At 46.9% G+C, this 20,367-nt stretch overlaps 1 protein-coding gene across 4 annotated transcripts in view; it reads left to right on the top strand.

The window, feature by feature from the left end:
* DENND2B (DENN domain containing 2B) overlaps nt 1-20,367 on the top strand; it is a 150,984-nt gene that overhangs the window by 103,374 nt on the left and 27,243 nt on the right. For all 4 annotated transcript variants that reach the window (XM_059408744.1, XM_059408755.1, XM_059408737.1 and 1 more), the window contains 2 exons: nt 12,861-14,105; nt 17,507-17,643. In XM_059408744.1, the coding sequence (XP_059264727.1) occupies nt 12,861-14,105; nt 17,507-17,643 (1,382 nt within the window). The remainder of the gene's footprint in view (nt 1-12,860; nt 14,106-17,506; nt 17,644-20,367) is intronic.

Consider the following 20,367-nt stretch of genomic DNA (forward strand, 5'->3'; position numbering starts at 1 on the left):
AAGACACCTTGACCGCTGTCATCACTTAGGCAATTCCAAGGGTTTTAGGAGCTCTGTGCCAGAAATGGGACTAAGACCAATTCTATATTTCTTACTATAAATCACAACATCACACAAGTGGAGGGAAAATAATTCCCACCTGATGAGAGGAATATCCACTTCACATTGTTAGAAGGGCAAGTGAGATGGGATAGGTCATGGTCACTGTCTTTGGAAAATGCAACCGGCCATAGTCTGCCCTCTGATCACAAACTTCACGTCCTTCCCCAATGTGAAATACACTCAGTCTCTCCCCTAACTTCCCAAGTCTCATCTTGTTCATGGCATCAGCTCGAAGTCTAAGATCTCATCATGTGAGTCAATTTCAGGTATAGATGAAACGCTTTGGGTGCAGTCCCTTTCTCTCATTGTGTGCAGTTCCTTGGGTACTATTTCTCTTGATGTGTAGACCTGTAAACTGAAGAGAGTATGTATCTGCCACCCAAGGTACCCTGGTGGGACAGGCCCAGAAAAACTGCTATAGATTGCCCTCTTCACAGAGAGGGAAACCGGAGACTGCGCAGCAGTTACTGGCCCATTATAATTCTCATACAGAGCGAGGCACGAGTGACTGGAAGCCTTCTTTAGGTCCTGGTTTTACTGCCTGGGAGGCATTTACCTTGTCTCTGGCTCTCCCCTCAGGGCTTTGAGTTCTGCCCTGACTCTGACTCTTCCTTTTCTATCAAAAGTAGCTCTTTCGCGTAGGTGAGTACTTTTCTCCATCTGCTTCATGCCCATAATATTTCAAGTGCCCAGAGTCTTCCCTGCATTTTATACTGTCTCTGTGCTTTCTAGTACCAGCCAATATACTTCATTTAAAAACTTCGTGGGTTTCTTTTGAATCCCTTTACAAGGTACTGAAGTCGACAGGAGGCCATATATAGATCCCTTTACCGTGAGTCCCTTCCTGCATTGGGTTCCCTTAGAGAGTGCTCTGGGACAGGGGTTCTCAAGAGTCTCTGAAGCCTTACCATTTACAGAGGATCTGCGAGGCCCACCCTTCAAATCATTAGAAGGCCTTTTGTCTGTCTGTCCCTGAGATTCTCTGAGGCAATGCTTGAAAACATTTTTTTAGGTCTTGACAAAGGATTTTTTTTTTAAGATTTTTATTTATTTATTTGACAAACAGAGATCACAAGTAGGCAGGTAGGTGGGCAGAGAGAGGGAGGAGGAAGCAGGCTCCCCACTGAGCAGGGAGCCCGATGCGGGACTCGATCCCAGGACCCTGGGATCGTGACCTGAGCCGAAGGCAGAGGCTTTAACCCACTGAGCAACCCAGGCACCCTTGACAAAGGATCTTTTAAGATTAGACAAGGGTCTAATCCTACTCTAGCTCTTTTTCAAAGAGGTTTATTGAGGGATAATTAAAACTACAGTAAACTGAACCCTTTAAAGTGTATAGTCTGATCAGTTCACATACCCACACGCACACGAACACGCACACATATAGTAAAACTCCCAGTACAATCTGGAAGCCATTTCTTAATTTGAGAATTCTTTCCTGTCTAGAGAGACAGAAACAAGTGTTATTTTCTAACCCAGAAAGCCCTTTCTCGTTTCTGTTTCCTTTCTGTGTTGCTTGAAAACGAAACAGTCCCTTTTCTGCCTCCTCTCTTCCGTCTTATACTGTAGGCAGCTAGACGTCGGATGGCACCCACAGCGCTCTGCTCCAAGATACTTCCAGCTGGATCATCGAATTAGGTAGATTTCCCATTTTCCATATTGCTGTTGGGGACAGAATTACCAAAGTTTTCAACCTTTTTAAGAGGGTCCTCTTCCCTCTAGCTTCTACTAACATTTCCTTACTTTCCCTTAACCCCTCTTGATAGCCTGTCACTCGGTCCCCAAGTCAGTGATTGAGGATTTTGTTTCAACAGCACTAAATTTCTAGGTACCAAAATCTGTTCCACGTATGGACTGCGACATAACTACCCCAGAATTTATGGTGTAAAACAACTATTTTATTATGCTCGCAGACTCTGTGGCTTAGGAATTCAGAGAACACTGCAGTGATGGCTGGTCCCTGCTCCATGATGTCTGGCACCTTGGCTGGAAGGACTTCAAGGTGTAGGGTGACTCATTGACTAGGGGCAGGTGTCACCTAGAGGTGTCTTGACTCATGTCTGGGGGTTGATGTTGGCTATTTCTGGAACCTCAGCCGGGTCTATTAGAACACCTGTATGTACCTTCTCTACGTGGCCTGGGCTTCCTCACAGCATGGGAGATAGGAAGTAGAAGCTGCTGGTTTCTTGAAGCTTGGGCCTTAAAATTGGCACCGATTCATTTCAGTTATATGCTATTGGTCAAACAGTTGTAGAACCCAGATTCAAGGAAAGGGGTGGTTTTTATAGGAGACATGTCAAAGAATTAAGGGATCTTTTTTTTTTTTTTTAGATTTATTTATTTATTTGACTGAGAGAGATCACAAGTAGACAGAGAGGCAGGCAGAGAGAGAGAGAGAAGCAGGCTCCTTGCTGAGCAGAGAGACCGATGTGGGACTCGATCCCAGGACCCTGAGATCATGACGTGAGCCGAAGGCAGCGGCTTAACCCACTGAGCCACCCAGGCACCCCGGGATCATGTTTTAAAACCATTGTAAGTATCTTTAGTATGGTTTCCTGGAGCTACATTTCTCTCCCTGTTGGCTTTGCACAATACCTGGTTCTGCTTTGTAGAACAGTCCCATTTTTACTAGACTAGGATTTTGGGGATATTCCTGTAAGGCGTCATTTTTTACCTGCCTCAGGGAGGGCTTCTGTCTTGTAAATACTCTGTGTTCATTGCAGCTACAAGTTAGAGGATTTGGGGTTCCTGATCCTCTTTGTGCTTCCCTAGAAATCAGCTGGAAGGTAGACAGATAGGGCTTTGGTAGATTCTTAGGTGTACTTTTAGAAGTGAAAAGGTGACTTAGTTTCTGCTCTGACCCTACTTACCATTCTACTTACTCTGACAAACTATGGTTGACCTCAAGAGTCTCTGTAGATGGTGATCCATATGTAGTTCCTTGGAGGATGAGGCATTCTGGACCATGTTGAGGGCTTCCAGTCTTTGGAGATGAGGTTGCTTTGGGAACAGGAAAGCCAACTTGTGTCACCCTGTCCTTTGGCTTTTTATCAGGACCATCCCAGAGTGGGATGTCAGTGGGAGTTACTGAGCTGAGCCCCTGCTTTGGCCTGGGGGGCAGGCTTCAGGGTTTGCTAATGGGACTCACGAAGCCTTCCTCTCCTTTCTCCTCCTCGGATGCCTCAGAGTATGGCCTCGAGGGAATACATTGAGAACATCATCTCCAGAGTTGAGGCAGTCACTGTATGGTGGGAGGATGCTGATGTCCACTGAGTCAACAAGGGCCCACCTTCATTTGAACAGCCCTGGATTGGTGAATGGTCAACTCCCAGACTGTTTCACTGGGAGCAGGCTAGATACCTGTTTAGTAGAGACTAAGCACATTGAAGCTGGGCTCCATATAACCTTAATCTTCAGATCAAGGCTTGCTTCATGACATCCACAGTCCATCTTGTTACCTCCAGGGCTATTTCCTGGACCCACAGGAACTTTCTCCAACTGGCCCCAACTTGGTCCTCTTCCTGACACCGACAACCCCAGAAGCCCTGACAGCGAACATGATGAGTTTATAAACCTCTTGTCATCAAGGACTAAGATCGACTTCCCTCTCAGAGAGCTCTTGGGTACACTTGGCAATTTATGGGGCATCCCTCGGCATGAATGCTTACCACTGTGTTCCTGGAGAGTGGCTCAGATCACTAAGCGAAGGGTTGGGTTGTATTCTTAGGAAACAACTCCAGAGGGAAGGGCACATAGTTTGCATTTTAACTCTCAACTTTTGTCTGTGTATACATATACTGCACATGTTTTTTCTGTAGATTTGTCTTTCTGTACCCTTAGTTCATACTCTTTCCTATTCAGTTGTCTTACATATTTGTCTGAGTGTTTATGCTCCTCTGTTTCCTTTAAATTTCCTTTGCATTCTCCCCAGCCTCTCTTCTTTCTTTCTCATTTTATCTGTTTATCTTACTCCCTCTCCTGTAAATGTTGCTTTTGGCCAGTCACATGCTGCAGTGTTGGCATCCCTGCCTGTGCTGAGCTGCAGATCTGGCTGCCTGCTGACAAGGCGGTGACATGAGTGCCCAGTTTCACAGTGTCTGCCTCCCCAGGGACAGGCCTGAGGTTTTAGAATAAAGAGCAAAAGATGATCAGAGCCCAGGCTTAGGTGTCTTTTAGCTGTGCTGTATTTATTTTTATATTTCTTTTACCTTCCTGGAGGTATTGTGTTCAAGCACTTTTTAAATGTACATCATTTTAGCCACACAGCTAGTATGTAAGGATACTCAGAGCCAAGTGTTTTTACTGTCCCATGGATAAAGAATTGGAGGCTCAGAGAATTTAGATGACTTTTCTATGAGCACATCCAGAAAGTGAGGGAATCAGGACCAGAGGAAATCCGGGTCTTTACTCTTGGTCTGGTATATGATTTTTGCCTTTAGGGGAGAGTGCTTTACAGCTGTGCTGGTCTTCACTAAGTGCTTTATGTAACTTTTTGTGTTGTTCTTCAGGTCACATGTGACAAAGAGGGGGAAATAGGGAAGTCTGTGACTAATATCCTAGGTAGGCATAAAGAAACCTAGGTTTTAACTATTTATCTTTTCTTTACTCATTCAGTCATTCAATATAAATATTTAGTCCCACTAACTTCTAGGTGCAATGCAAAGAGTAGGGGATATCAAGATTAATAAGACACCATCACCACCTTCAACTAGGTCCACTCATCATCTATTAAGAGATACAGATGAGGAAACAGTATAGTCCAATAACATGTTACAAGTACCATAACAGACATTTTCCCAAGTGCAGTGGAGGCATAAAAACTTGGCCATCTCCACCTAGATGAAGGGGGTAGTAGGGTCAAGAGGGGTTCCAGAGTAGAGCCACAGAGATATGTACTTGAACAAGCCAGCAACCTAGGCAAAGCAAACAATATGTGAAAGCCTAGAGGCATGAAAGGCGAGAAGTTTGATGCGAGTGGTTTGGGGATTGTATGTAGGAAAAGGCAGATGACAATGTGAAAATAGGAATCAGATCATGAGGCACCGTGTCATCCATGCCAGTGAATTTGGATAGTGGGGAGTTTCAAGCATGAAGAGTTTTGCATTTTAGAAAGATGTCAGAAGATGAGAGGACTGACTAGAACTAGGTTAAGATCGAAGGCAGAGAGAGAAATTAGATCGTTTTAAGAGTCCTGGTGAAAGATCAGAACCAAGGGTAGTGATAACAGAGGAGATGAGGAGGAACTGGGGCATTATCTGAGAGATGTGAAGGTTATAGAATTGATAGGACTCAGTCATTAAGTACATCGGTGTGTTTTGGAAAGGCGCTCGGTACAGATGCTTGAAGGAGTAGTAAGCAAAGAACAAATCTGGACCTTTTTCTCTCCTCTATGGAATACACTGGAAAACATGAGGCAGTAAAAGCCAATGATGGAAGCCTAGAGCAGCATAGGAATGAGACCATGTGAGAAGACATTCAGCCCAGGTGGGTAGGAATGAGAACAAAAGTGGTTGTGCTGTCTGAGGCCAACCCTTCTAGATGGGCATGGTATCCCCATCCCCTTTACTGCTTGTTTAAGTATATTATTCCGAGTTTGCTCTCTCTGCATTGGCAGCTTTTCTCTGTAGTGGATCATTCCAGTCATCATTCAAATCATTCAAGCATACTGCATCATATCTCCCAGCTCAAGCTAACCAACAAAATGCTTCTATTACACTACATTTGTTCTCTTCTACACACGTCTTCATTTCCTTCTTCTGCTTTTAGGAAAACCCTTTGAAAGAGATGCCCGCACTCTGTCTCCACTTCTCATTCCATTTTCTTGAATTCCTTCCAGTCAGGCTTTCCTTCTTACCTCTCCAAAATCTCTTTTCTCAAGATCATAGCATCCTCTGTATTGCTAAATCTAATGATCAGCTGTTTCTCAGTCTTCCTCTTACTCGATTGTCAGCAAATTTGACTCAGTTGGTCACTCCCTGTTTTTTGGAGGTTTTCAGTCCATCAGTCTTCATGATTTTCTTCCTTCCTTATTACATGCTCTTCTCAGAGGTCAATCTTCTTCACCGGTTCTTCCTCCCTCTACATGACTTTGAAACACTGGAGTGCTCCAGTTCAGGCCTTGGGTTTCTGTAGCTACTGACTCCCTAGATGAGCTCTTATAGTCGTATAGTTTTCTGTCTTTTATTATTGAAGTATGGTGGACAAACATGTTATGTCAGTTTCAGGTACAACATAGTGATTTGACAATTCTATTTACTAATGCAATGCTCACCACAGAGAGTAACCCTACAGTGTTATCACAATATTATTGACTATAGTCCCTATGCTGTACTTTTCATCTCTGTGACTTATTTTTTTTTATAGCTGGACGTTTGTACCTCTTAATCCCCTTCACCTATTTTGCCCACCCCCCCACCTCCCTTTCTTTTGGTAGCTATCAGTTTGTTCTCTGTGTTTAAGGGTAAGGGTTTGTTTGTTTATTTTTTTGTTTTTAGATTCCACATATAAGTGTAATCATAGGGTATTTGTTTTTCTCTGTCTTACTTCATTTAGCATAAGGCCCTTTAGTTCATCCGAATCATCGCAAATGACAAGATCTCATTCTTTTTTATGGCTGAGTAACATTTCATTGTATGTATATACGTGTGTGTGTGTGTGTGTGTGTGTGTGTGTGTGTATCCTATCTTTGCTAGCCATTCATCTACTGTTGAACACTTAGGTTGCTTCCATAGTTTGGCTATTGTGAATAATGCTGCAATAAACATAGGAGTGCATATTTCCTTTTGTATTATTGCTTTCGTTTTCATTGGGTAAATACCCGGTAGTAGAATTACTACATCAGATGGTATTTCTATTTTTAATCTCTTGAGGAACCTCCATACTGTTTCCTATAATAGTTGTACCAATTTACATTCCCACCAAAAGTGCACAAGGGTTCCCTTTTCTCCATATGCTTGCCAATGCTTGTTATTTCTTGTCTTTTTGATACTAGCCATACTTAGTCATGTAGTTTTAATACCTATATACTGCTGATGATTCCTAGATGAGGTTTATAACCCTAACTCCATTCTACCAGGTGCTCAGGCCAAAAACCTTGACATCATCCTTGACTTCTCTTTGTCTCTCATACCTTTTATCCAGTTCATCAGCAAATCCTCTTGGTATAGCTCTCAAAATAGATTCTTCTCTTCTGCTCCCATTCTAATCCAAGCCATAATAATCTCTTGCTTGGCTTATTGCAGTGTCCTTTAGGTGGTCTCCTTGCTGCCACGCTTGCATCCCTGAACTTCATTCTCTGCTGTGAAGTCAGAGCATATCATTTTTCTGCTAACACCCTTTCAAGAGCTCCCTTTTTGTCTCAGAGTAAAAGCCCAAGTGTTATTATTGGTCCACAGGGTGTTCTGATGCATCTCCAACTAAGCTCCAGCCTTCTGCTCTCCTCACTCCACTCTGTCCACGTTGGGCTTTTTGCTGAGCCCAGAATACAGTAGGTAGGTAGTTGCCTCAAGCCTTTGCGCCGCTGCTCCTTTTGCCTACAACATTTCTCCCCCGATAAACTCACTGTTTACTTTCTTAAGACTATATTCACATTGTCCCCAGCAGAGGGGCCTTCCCTGATCTCCCTCACTGTGACTCTCTCTCTCCCTTTAGCCTTTTTTATTCTTCTTCATTGGCTCCATATCCATCTGTCAGTGCTGGTTTGTTTATTGTCTGTTTGCTCTAAACAAATAAAACCACACTGCTTCCCTCCACCAGACTATAACCTAGCAAGAGACTTCGTCTAATTTAATCTCTGCTGATCCTTGATGCCTAAAATAGCTCCTGGTATATATTTGGATCAAGGTACCACCATTCATGTAGCTACAGTTTCTCATTGTCCAAGAGAGGGAGAGTTACCTTGCTTTCACTGCCAGCCTGCATTTGAGGAACTGGAAAATAGCTAGAGGAGACTGGCATCTGTGAGGGAGGGAGCACCCCCTCCCATCTATGCCCAGGAGATGCCACCTGCCATGGGGACACAAAGACCCATGCATCCTCATCGCCAGTTCTCAAGCCTCCTTGTTTTCTGGGTTAACAGGTTGTTCCTGAGCCCTCCTTCCACTTGGGGCAAAGACTGATGGAAGCTTATTCTATTATTGGGATTACAGTACTAGCTCCAGGAATTGCCCTGAGGAGAGTCTCAGGCCAGAGCTCCTAGAAGGAGAGAGAATGAGATCGAAACAACAAGACCATGGAAGCTGCTCTTTGGGGAAGTGAAGGAGAGAGGCATGGGGAAGGAAGGTTCAGGGCAGTGGTTCTGCACTGGGATAGGGCAGATCAATTATACACACAGCTGACCTTTCCTCCCTGCATCATTTTGCTATTAGAACATTTTGTTACTTCTCACGTCTCTGTGCATTTACTGGGCAGTCCCTCTTCTGGTTTGCCCTGGAGTCTTTCATATAGCCAAGTTTGGTTGAGTCCACGATGACCTCTCTCACGTGCCAGCCTCACGTTGGGGCTGGCTATTGGTTTCGGGGACCTCGGTTGCGCTCCACATGGCCTCTCATTCTCTGAAAGACTAGCTTGGCTTCCTAACATGACAGTCTCAGGGTAGCATTCCAGGTACGTGAAGGTGGATTCTGCAAGGCCTCCTGAGGCCTCAAGTTCGGGACTCAGCTTAATTTCTACTCCATTCTGCTTAGCGAAATAAGTCAATCAGAGAAAGACAACTATCATATGATCTCCCTGATATGAGGAAGTCGAGAAGCAACATGGGAGGTTTGGGGGGTAGGAAAAGAGTAAGTGAAACTAGATGGGATTGGGAGGGAGACAAACCATAACAGACTCTTAATCTCACAAAGCAAACTGAGGGTTGCCAGGTGGGAGTCGGGGAGGGAGAGGGTGGTGGGTTATGGACATTGGGGAGGGTATGTGCTATGGTGAGTGCTGTGAAGTGTGTAAACCTGGCAATTCACAGACCTGTACCCCTGAGGCTAATAATACATTATATGTTAATAAAAAAAAAATTCTACTCCATTCTGTTGGTCAAAGCAAATCACAAGGTCAACCTAGTTTTAAGGGGCAGAAAAATAGAATCCACCTTTTTAATAGCATGAGCTGCAAAGGATTTATGGCCAGTTTAAATTTACTCTCTTCCTCTTTCACTCCAGATGTTTAGAATCCAAGGGCAAAGGTAAGCTCTTTGAAAAAGTTTGCCAAGTGAATATTCAGAATAGTGAGCCCCTTGTTAGTTTAGTAATTATCAAGCTAAGACTGAGTACTATGTGTTAGCCACTGAGCTCAACACTTGATGTGTATTGTCTCTATTCCTTACGATAACCCCCTGAGATGTGTGTTCTTTTAACCTCCATTTTACAGATCAGGACACTAAGATTTAAAGACATAAAGTTATTTGCTCAAGGTCACATAACTTATTAGTAGCTACTCTGAAATGTGAACCCTAAGGCTTTATAATGTTCTTACCCTCTGTTGAGAACAACTGGCCTAGCATAACCTGGTGAAAGACTTAATACTAATGATAATTAACAGTCATAGTGAGTTACAGTGTATGATATCAGTTCACATCCATAGTCTCATTTGCCCATTAAGACAGCCCTGTCATATTGTCAGAACAGTTTTAAGGAGTTGAAACTGGAAGCTCAGAGTGAGTGAGTGGCTTTGCTTGTAGTAAATTCCTAAAAAGGTAGAAGCAGAACCTTGGAGACAAGCATTGAGTTCTTCTGTCAAGTGAAATCTCATGAGGGCAAGGCCTTATCTCTCTTGTTTGCGAATTTATCCCTAGGATCTTGGAGTGAGTGAGTGCTGCCTTCTCTGGGCTGAACCTGGGGATGACTAGGCTCCAGGTCAGCGTGGGCAGGCCCCTTCTCCCATCCCAAGCTGCTAGAACACACTGGGCCTGGCCTGTGTGGGGAGGTTGCGCAAGGAGCCCCTGTAGCTCTGCCCCAAACAACAGTGACATGAAGACCAGCACCTTTAAAGGGAAGGGCCAGTCTCTTCTCTATCTAATCCTTCCTGAGAGGAGAGAAACTAAACTTTAGTTAAAGCAGGCTAGGTTTTCGGGCATTTGGGTGATTCAGGCAGTTAAGTGTCTGCCTTCGGCTTAGGTCATGATCCCAGGGTTCTGGGATTGAGTTCCACTTCGGGCTCCTTGCTCAGCGAGGAGCCTGCTTCTCCCTCTTCCTCTGCTACTCCCCCTGCTTGTGCTCTCTCTTTCTCTTTGTGTCAAATTAAGAAAAAAAAAAAAACCTCTTAAAAAAAAAAAAAAGGCAGGTTAGGTATTTAGGGTTTGAGAGAATTTCTTACCTTGTAGAGGTTTTTCTATGCTGGAACTACTAAGGGAAATTAGGGAGTCATGTTCTAAAAACATGCTTGAGTTCGACAGACCAGAGATCCTTACCATATTTCTTTTCATGTGGAGCCATGCTGTCCACACCTCCTCCCCCCCACACCCCATAAACACAGTGGCTCCATGGGCTGGTGAATACCTTACCTTGATTAAGGAAACTCATCCCTCAGGGAGCATATATCAAAAAGTGAGGAGAGATGAGGCCCATTCAGGAGGGTTCCTGAGAGATTCTGAGTGTCATTAGATGCCTGTCCTCTCCCACTAGAGTTTAAGCTTCATGAGGACATGAATTTTTGTCTCATTTATTCTTGTGCTTGGCCCCTAGAACAGGCCCTGGAGGTTAGTAGGTGCTCACTAAGTATTTGTTGAATGAATAAACACATGTTCAGGTTGTTTTCTATTAAAGGCATCTTCTCCTACCCTCAAATGAGAATAATGGAAACATAGAGTCCTTTGTGGAGTCCAGATACCGCTGGCTTACAGGGCTGGACCGATGATGACCTTTGGCATCCACGGTTCTATGAAATAAATGAGGGACTTAAGGCCTCCCTCGACTGTGAGTAGGTTGGGATCTCCCAAGGCTCAAGCCTGGCGCATTGCCCTGCTGCTGCCTACCCCGGGGAGTGCTGAGGCTTATTCTTTTCACACGTCCTTCCTGCGCCGACTCTTTTTGGTCATTGGCTTGGCTGGGCACTGCATTTCTCTCATCTGTGCCCATGTACACGTGGGATGGCTCTTGTTTGACTTGCCCTTTTAAAAACAACTTAAGCATGTTGAGGTTTCCTGTTGATCGGGGGCAGCCAGAGGCTATGACCCAACAGGGAATTGTTGGCCAATCCCTGACTCACCCAAGCTCCAGTTTTCTGTGTGTGAGCAAGCAGTGACAGCAGGCTGGCTCGAGGGCAGCTGGCTGCCTTCCTGTGGATGGCATGGTCCTCTGGAGCCTATGAGGCTCCCTGCCCAGCTTTAAGGGCCATGCCTGCGGGTCAGGTGGGCCTTCGTAGCGTGCGGCATTGGCTGTCTTTGAACTAAAAGAAGATGCCTGCTGTCTTTGAACTAAAACTGTTTGAGAAGAGGGCCAAAAGTTGACCGTGATTACCCTAACAGACAACTAGAAAAGTGTACTTTAAGAGAAGTCTGCTCAGGTTCTCATCATTAAGCTCCCCTTTACCTTTTCCTTTATTTGTCCGCCATTCACTAAGCACCTTCCAGATACTGAGGACGTGTCTTTCCACCTGGAAGAAATCACGGACTGGTAGGGAAGACGTCCCTGATACTTAGAAATGCTATGTTTGCGACAGGACTGTGCGCGGTGCCCTGAGGGTTTCTGCTGTGTTGTGTCTGGGAGCCTTGGCAGTTCACAAAGATGGCAGAGGCCACTGCTTCCTCTTGAGTGGGGCAGCGTAGTGTTCTATAGCTTCCTGTCCTGGCTTCCCGCCTCACCAGCTGAGCGACCTTGGCTGAGATATTTAGTTTCCCTGTGCCTCTGTGGTTTTCCCTTGTAAAGTGGAGATAATAATAAACAATAATAATTGTGTAGGGTTTTTGTGAAGACTAAATGAGTTTACTAATATGCATAAAACCAGTTAGTTAGAACTCTTCCCCCTATTGGCTAAGAGCTGCCAGTGGATTTAATGCTGAGGAGCGGCAGGTGCTTGTCTGAAGTGGTGCTACCGCTGAGGAGTTGGCCTCCCCTCCGCACCGGCATCCTTATTAACGGCGTTGGAGGGACCCTGCTGATGCTTCTGAGACCTTCAGAGATCTGAATTCTGCCGAGGGGCAGCATGCTGTGCCGGTAACCGAAGTCTCAGGAGATGGGTTTGTTAAGGAGACAGAGCGAAGGGCTTGGGGGTATACTTGGGGATATACTTGGGGTACTTCAGGAAGCAGCATGCAGGAGATGCTCTCCTGAGAACCGAGCACCAGCATTTCTTCCTGGTGCCACGTTCAGTGGGGCTGTGTTGGTAGGTTGAAATCAGCCATGGTGGGAATATTTATACTACGGAGCTTGGCCAGTGTTACAGTTCTGTGCTTTCTCTTCAGAGGGCTGATGGCTAAACATTTCTACAGCACGGCCCTGGCCTTAGTGTTCTCTGGGAGCCTGTGTAGCTTCTTGGGATCCTCTCCCCTGACCTAGAGCTGGCCTCTGTTCCAGACGGCACTTAGGGCCTCTGGGATCGAACTGAATAGAGAGACCCATTGAGTTTGGCCTGCTGTGGATAAGCAGCGCTCCTTTCCTTGAGGATGGCTTTGCCAGGTATACTTGAAAAGAGCACTTTGGGCTTGGGTGCCCTGCAGGAAAGAGATACTGAGCGCTCCAAAAATGAAATGCTGTGCCTCTCGTTGTCAGGCCACTCACTGCCATTTTCTCTTCTTTTCCTTTTTCTGGTTTTGTTTTTGTTGCTTTTAGGTCTCAGTCAGTCTCTCCACCTCCAGTTCTCTCCCCACCAAGGAGTCCCATCTACCCGCTCAGTGATAGTGAAACGTCGGCCTGCAAGTACCCAAGCCGCTCCAGCTCCCGGCTGCTCCTCAAGGACTGGCACCCCCGTGATCTTTTACCCCCAAATCCTCAAGCTCCCTCCCCAGGCACTTCACCACCTGTCTGTCCCCTCAAGGCCACCAACTTCAGTTATTCGGACCGAAGCCCTTCAGTGTGCAAGAGAGAGGACCAGAAGGAGAACGTCCAAGGGGAAGGCCAGGATGTAGAGGGAGTAGCTGCTTGCCTCCCTCTTGCCCAGAGCACCCCATCCTTAGGGACAACAGCTGGCCCACGGAGCTTCTTTTTGAACCGCACTGGCAGCCGTGCCCACAGCCTGGGCATCCGAGAGAAGATTTCAGCATGGGAGGGGCGCCGAGAGGCTTCGCCCAAGATGAGCGTGTGCGGGGAGAAGCGGGAGGGCTCTGGGGGCGAGTGGGCGCTCAGTGAGGGCTGTCCCAGCGTGGCGCCATCCCCCTGCAGCTCAGAAAAAGCCTTCGATTTCAAGGGCCTCCGGAGGATGAGCAGGACCTTCTCAGAGTGCTCCTACCCTGAGACCGAGGAGGAGGGAGAGGCGCTCCCTGTCCGGGACTCTTTCTATCGGCCGGAGAGACGGGCAGGCCGGAGTGAGCCCAGCGCCTTCCTCAGGGGGCATGGCAGCAGGAGAGAGAGCTCAGCAGTGCTGAGTCGGATCCAGAAAATCGAACAGGCCCTGAAGGAGCAGCCAGGCCGGGGACTCCCCCAGCTCCCCAGCAGCTGCTATAGTGTAGACCGAGGGAGAAGGAAGACTGGGACCTTGGGCACGTTGGAGGAACCGACAGGGAGCACGAGTGTGAGCACTGGCAGCCGGGCAGGAGGAGTGGCTGGAATTGGGGGGGAGGCAGGCCCACCCCTGGAGAGGGAAGGCAGTGACTCCACTAAGCCAGGGACCCCTGGAAATAGCCCGAGCTCCCAGCTGCTGCCGTCAAAGAGCTCCCCTGATCCCGCTGTGAACCCTGTCCCCAAACCCAAGCGCACCTTTGAATATGAGGCTGACAAGAACCCCAAGAGTAAGCCAAGCAATGGTCTACCTCCTTCGCCCACACCTGCTGCTCCACCCCCCCTGCCCTCTACCCCCGCCCCACCAGTCACCCGGAGACCCAAGAAGGACATACGTGGTCACCGCAAATCCCAGAGCAGGTAACAATTGCTCTTCCAGTGTCTTTAACGGCTGGGCACAGTGGCTTTCTTTTCAATGGAAGTTGCAAAAACAGACTGTAATTGTGGGTCACAGTCAGTAGTCCTTCCTTGGTCCTGGAGCAGTGAATCATCGTTAGGTGGTAACAGGAGTTAGGTGGAAAGGAATTTGCTCTGCTCTTGCTGGGATAAGGATCCATAAATGTGAGTGGGGCGGGGGTGGGGGGAAGGCGAAAGTGGTTCTTCCAAATGTTGCCTGCTGAAGGTGTGGGCTAGATTTGGCCTTTGGGGGAGAGTGGGGCTGTGTCTTGAGCCCTATCAGAACTTCCTTGGTGCCTGTGGGAGGGGTAGGGCCACCTTCCTTGTGGATAAAATGGGCAGTCCTTGAAGACTAGCAGTAGGATCTTAGCCTCATGACCACCTGAAATGCCAGCGCTAGAAACTTACTTCTTTGAGGGAAGCATCATCTGAATACTGCGTGTTGTCCTTAACATGAGAGTATTGACACATTTAAGCTGATTTTCTCTTTCCTGAGGGCTTCCTGGCCATTTAAGGACTCTGGCCTATAGGGAGAGGGGATCCTGGGATCCTGAAAGGGGAGACTGAAGGACAAAGGAGTTGAAAAACACTTTCCTGGCTTCTTGGCTGTGTCCAAGAACGACCTGTCCTGACACTTTCAGTGTCTTCCTGGCAGTCTCGGCATTCCTGGCCCTGGACTACCTGGGCCATCTTAATGTGACCAGGAGCTTGAGGTGCTGGGGTTCAGGATAGTTAATAGGCATCTTATTCTCTGAATTGGGGTAGGCTGGAAGTCTACCTCTTTGAGAAGTCCTATACCCCTCTTCCTCTTTGCCTTTCTCTTCTAAAGTAAAGTCAGATGGCATTCAGGTTCATTTCAGTTCTCGGGATTCTTCCATTGGACCACCGACTTCAGGCTGCATCCCACATATCCTATCTCATAAAGGTAACTGTTCGTGAGAGGAGGACATCAGAAAGTCTCAGATCCATGGGCCAGAGGAACCCTTGGCTAAGGGTACTCCTACGTTTTGGCTCACCCCAGCATGCTCCCTGGCTCTTAAGTCTTTAACAGCCTACCAAGAGTGTTTGCTTTGATCTTATTTATCCATTTCTATAAACACCATCTAGAGCGTGCCATGCACCAAATCCTGAACTGGTTAAGGGCACACAGGGTCAGATAAGATGGGGTCCTTCCATTCTTGATGTGGTACAGGAGATAGATGGACAAATAAATGGTAGATGCTCTTCTGTGTGCTCCCTGTCAGAGTAGGGTGCTAAAGAGACCCAAAGGAAGAGGCAGCTAAATCAGGCTGGGGAGTGAGCGAAGCCTCCTTATAGAGGGAGTTGCTGAGCTAAATTTAGAAGAGTGAAAAATTTGCAGTTAGCTAGGTGGGAAAGGGGGGTGCGGCAGAGTATGTCAGCCTGGAGGCTTTACACATACTCCCACACACATTACATTTATACGTAATACATACACACACACACACACACACACACCCCATATACGGAAGGGTCACTTCACATAAAAAGTAGCTTCGCAAATTTAAAAATCTGTGCTCTTGGGAGAAAAAAAAGACCACTCAAAATGCATAGCCTGTTTTATTTGCCTGTTCACATTGTGAGCATATTCCCTCGTAGAGCAGGTGAGTTTGTTTCTATTGTGTCCGGTATGATTCTTATATTCAATACACCTTTTTTATTTTTAAAAAATGCAAGCCAAATATTTCTTTGGGTATTCAAGCAAAGAAAAAGAAATCTGTTAAAAAAAAAAAATCTGTGGAGAAATTGACTCTATTAGTCTTAATTCAAGACAGTGTTTTGGTCTTCAGCATGGTGCCTTCCTGAGGTATTTTCAAGGGTACCATAGCAGAACATAATTTGTGTCTTATTTGCTGACTTGAGAACTACCTGCAAAAGATGTTGACCCCACTGTATGTATATCCATGAGAGCTTGATCTCAGACCACCAGTTTCTGTGGGCCCACGTTCACGAACCACTGTACTAAACCTTTGCATATTTAACTGGGTGAGAAGTCTGGGTCAGAGACAGATTTGGGAGCCATCATGGTAGGAATCGTAGATAGAGTGATGGCCATCAGTATTTGGCCCCCAGAAAGTACAGAGTGAGAGAGTCCTAAAGATGGGACTCTGAGAGACCCTGGCATTTAAAAGACAAGTAGAAAAAGCAAACCCCTCACAAGAGCCCAAAAAGTAAGTGCCAAAGAGGCTGTTGCCTGTGTTACAGAGGTGAAGGAAGAAGACTGCTGTTCCAGAGTGTTCAGCTGTGTCAGGTACTCCAGAGTAGCTAGGCAAGCTGAGAACAGAATGTGGCTTTTAGGACACTTGTAGTCCTTGACTTGTACCCCAAGACTCTCAGGAGTTTTTCATTAAACAAGAAAAAAAGGCTGAGATGTCCAGTGGTACCCAAAAGAAGAGGGAGGTGTTCATGGGTGGGAGGAGGTCTTCAGTCAGTGCCTTTCCTTTCTCCCCTTCCCCAGGAGTTTGCTGGGACCTGCCTTGGAGAGAGAGAGAAAGCAGATGGGGGTTACGTGGGCCCAAGCTATCTGAGGAGCTGACAAACTGTGGTTTTGAAATTCTGCAAATGACCATTTGCAGTGTGCAAAGGAGATGACTAGCTGAAGGGAAACTGGGTCTTGGAAGTAGCTTCTGACTACAAATTGGCCTTCCAGTTCTACCTCAGAAGCAGTATGGTTTTGTTTTGTTTTGTTTTTTGTTTTTTGAAGTCTCAGCCTTTCCTCTTCCAACAATCCACCTACCACCCCAACTGCTTCCCTGACTCCCAAACAGCCCTGGGCACCACCCACCCACTTTTGAGCCCTTGCCACCTATTCAGATCAGGAGCCTTTGCTAGAATGCAGGTGTGATGGAGTCTCCAGAGGCAGAACAGGGACTCCATTCTTGTGGTCCTGGCGGATACTTCTCAAGGATGATATGCTCCAGGACTTGGAGGCCCAGGTCAAAAGCTTAGACCCTGGAGCCAGACAGCCTGCGTGAGTCCTGCCTCTTGTCACTTCGTCTCCCTGAGCCTCCACCTCCACATTCATAAAACGGCACAATAGCTCATAGCAGTGTTATGAAGATTAATGATATTCACCTGCAAGGCATTTGATACGGCATCTGACGCACAGTCCCCATCCTAGCTGTGGGGGCTGTTACAGGCTGTTCCTGGGGTGCAGGAACCCAGTCTGGAGCCTTGCAGACCCTTTTCTCCTCCTTTGAATGGTAAGTTTTGACCCATCTTGATGCATTGCTTGGTAGCTGTTGGTGAGGAGGACGTCTCGTCTTTGCTCTTGCTCATGGCCATTCCCCCAACAAGGCAGTCGGACCCTAGTTTTACTGGAATGACTTATGCTCTGTTATCCACAGAAAATCCTTTGAGTTTGAGGATGCATCCAGTCTCCAGTCCCTGTACCCCTCTTCTCCCACTGAGAACGGTACTGAGAGCCAACCCAAGTTTGGATCCAAAAGCACTTTAGAAGAGAACGCCTATGAAGATATTGTGGGTAAGCTCTGGCAGAGGGGGTGGGCTGGCTCGTCTCTGGGAGCTGTAGGGCAGGAACAGGAGGGACACCTTAGATTCAGCTTCATTCACCAGGGGCTGAGTTGGCCCAGCTTCTGGAACTTCTCAAGAAAATGAGCACTAGAGGAAGCAGCTTAGTAAAGACTGAGCAGCTGAGAAATTAAAGCCTGACCTTGAATGAACTGAAACCCAAAGGGTTTCTGGGACCACAAAAAGGGGAAAACCACATCATCCTTTTTTTTTTTTTTTTTTTTTTTAATTTTCAGAAAACTTCCTTAGCTGTGTGTCCTTCCTTAGTGGTGTGTCTTTAGGCAAATCACTTTTCTTAGACCTCTGTCTTCTCATAAGGTGGTGATGATGATGTTGTGATTTTAACAATAATAATGATAATAGTAATAAAACTTCAAGGGATTATTGTTAGAATTCATTGAGATAAAATGTTTATCAAAGTAACTAGCAAAGTGCCTGGTCCTTAGTATCTGTCTCCTACTTTCCTTTAAAGTAAATGGTGTCAAGAAAGTGTCTGAGATTTTACTCTGCTTGCAAACAAGTCTAGCCCTCCCCAGTTTCACAGATGCTGACGCAAGACACAAGACTCTTGGGAGACAAATGACTTTATTGTTCATGGCACACAGGAGGCATGAGCTCCATGTCCATGTGGGTCCCCCTTGCTCCCAGGTCCCATGAGGCAGTGTGGAGGAGGTCCAGGTAGAGGCTGTATATGCACAGTGGGTCTGTGTCCCAGCTGAGGATCTCTAAGCTTAAGGAACCCCAATCTTTTCAGGGGGTGGCTAGCAAACATGCCCAACCTTTGCCCCACAAAGAGACATTATCTTTATTCTGGTCAGGAAACAAATCTGCCTCTACCCTCTGGGAAGACACCCTCTGTCTTCTGAGGTGGTTTGCTATACATCTTTGAAATGGTAGTCTGGATGATTTCATTCCTCTTGCTCAAAAGTCAGAAATATAAAGTGCCATGGAGAATTGTCCTTCAACAACTGGGAAGACTTGGTGTTGGCAAACCTGTGTTCCAGGGTCAATGAAAAACCAACAGAGTGGGGTGGGGTGGGTTTATTTTGGGCTTTCATTCTAATTCTGGCCTCGTTCTCTTCCGCGGATACTTCAGTTCCATTCAAGTAATGTGCTGTGTGTGAGTGTAGATCACTCAAGAGAAGAGAAGCAGTGTGCTGTGCACTTGACCCCTCCTCTCTCATCTCCAGCTCTGTCTCATCTCTGTGTTAGGACTTGAGGCTGGAGACCATAGGCTTAGATAACACATTAGAGAGGGAAGTGGCCCTAGTGGAGAACCTTCCAGATTCTCCAAAGACTGGTGAATCTTCAGAAGAGGAGGTCATCTATTCCCTCATTTGATCTGAGCCACTAGTTTCATTGTTTTCTCCTTACAACTCGCTGGGCTGGAGTTTCTGGAAAAATAGCAGAGCACTGCTTGGATCCACTTAGGCACTGCTTCCCCAGGAATGGAGTGCATAGTATACAGCCATCCAAAATTAGGTCATAACCGGAAGACTGTGGGAGTGGGATCCCTAGAATAGCAAAAGGGTTTAGGGAGGGAGACCTTTTCCCTTAACACTGGGAAAAAGCTTTGTACACATGGTCTCCAGAGTTGAGGTCAAGAGCTGTGGGGATCAGAGGCACAACCCCATCTTCCTCCCCATTCCCGTTGCAGGGTACATTCCTGTTCCCTCTAGCTGAGAAGAAACTGGAATGTGTTCTTGCTGCCCGGGGCCCTTGGGAGCACCCAGTGCAGCAGCTGCCCCCTCCCCCAGCCCAGCGGGCTCTGCCCACGCTGTGCTCCTCTTCTCTGAGGGGGCTTTGCAGCCTGACCGGGCTGACCAGGGATTTCAGGAGAGGAGATGGATGTTTTTGCATCAACTGAACAAGAGAAAGAGAAGGTTTAACCATTTCTCCCTGTCCAGAGTTCCATGATCCTAACCTCTGTTTAGCCTTGTTTGGGGACTGTGTCTGGTGGGGCGGGGGGAGATGAGAATTTGGGGGGCGCTGTCCTGGGCAACAGAGCTGTTCTCTGGGCCTCTTTGGTCAGGTTAGAGAGAAGAGGAGGAGGGAGGCAAGGGTGTCTGGGTCTCAGTCTCCAGACTCAGTAGAGGAGTCTTTGCCACTTTGGGATGCTGCAGGAGGAGGGAAGGAAATACCGGAGCAGCGTGGCTCCTTCCTGAACGGATGAGCTAGAGCTAGGGGTAAGGGCCCGGGATGGGAGGAGGCTGCAGTGGGGGCGTGACCCTCGCTGCTCACCTAGCTTCTGGATTTGGAGCACTGTGCAGAGCACAGGAGTAGTGCTCGGGAGGGTATTGGAAGGAGGGCAGGGAGTGACCTAGGCACCCGGGTTTGGCTTCAGCCTTGAGGGTGGTGGGGTAGGGCTGTTCAGCATCTGTAATTAGTTCACTGCCTTGGACACAGCTTCTTCCTTTGTATCCCCTACAATAGCACTGGCTAAATTTCTAGACCAGGGAGGCTAGAGAGAAATCTAAGAGAGAATATCTCTTTCTCTTAGATTCTGGTTGATCTGTCCCTTTCTCCTTCCCTGATCCAAGAATTTGGATCCCCCAGAGGCTTCACGGGGGCCCTCGTTGCTGCACTATGAATGTCAGTTTCACTTTTGCCTGGGATTGAACAGTTTGCTGGACTTTCCAGGAGCCTTCTCTTCTGTTCTTGGCCCAGCCTGTGCTCT

Source organism: Mustela nigripes, chromosome 1, assembly GCF_022355385.1.
Source record: "Mustela nigripes isolate SB6536 chromosome 1, MUSNIG.SB6536, whole genome shotgun sequence".
NCBI lineage: Eukaryota > Metazoa > Chordata > Mammalia > Carnivora > Mustelidae > Mustela > Mustela nigripes.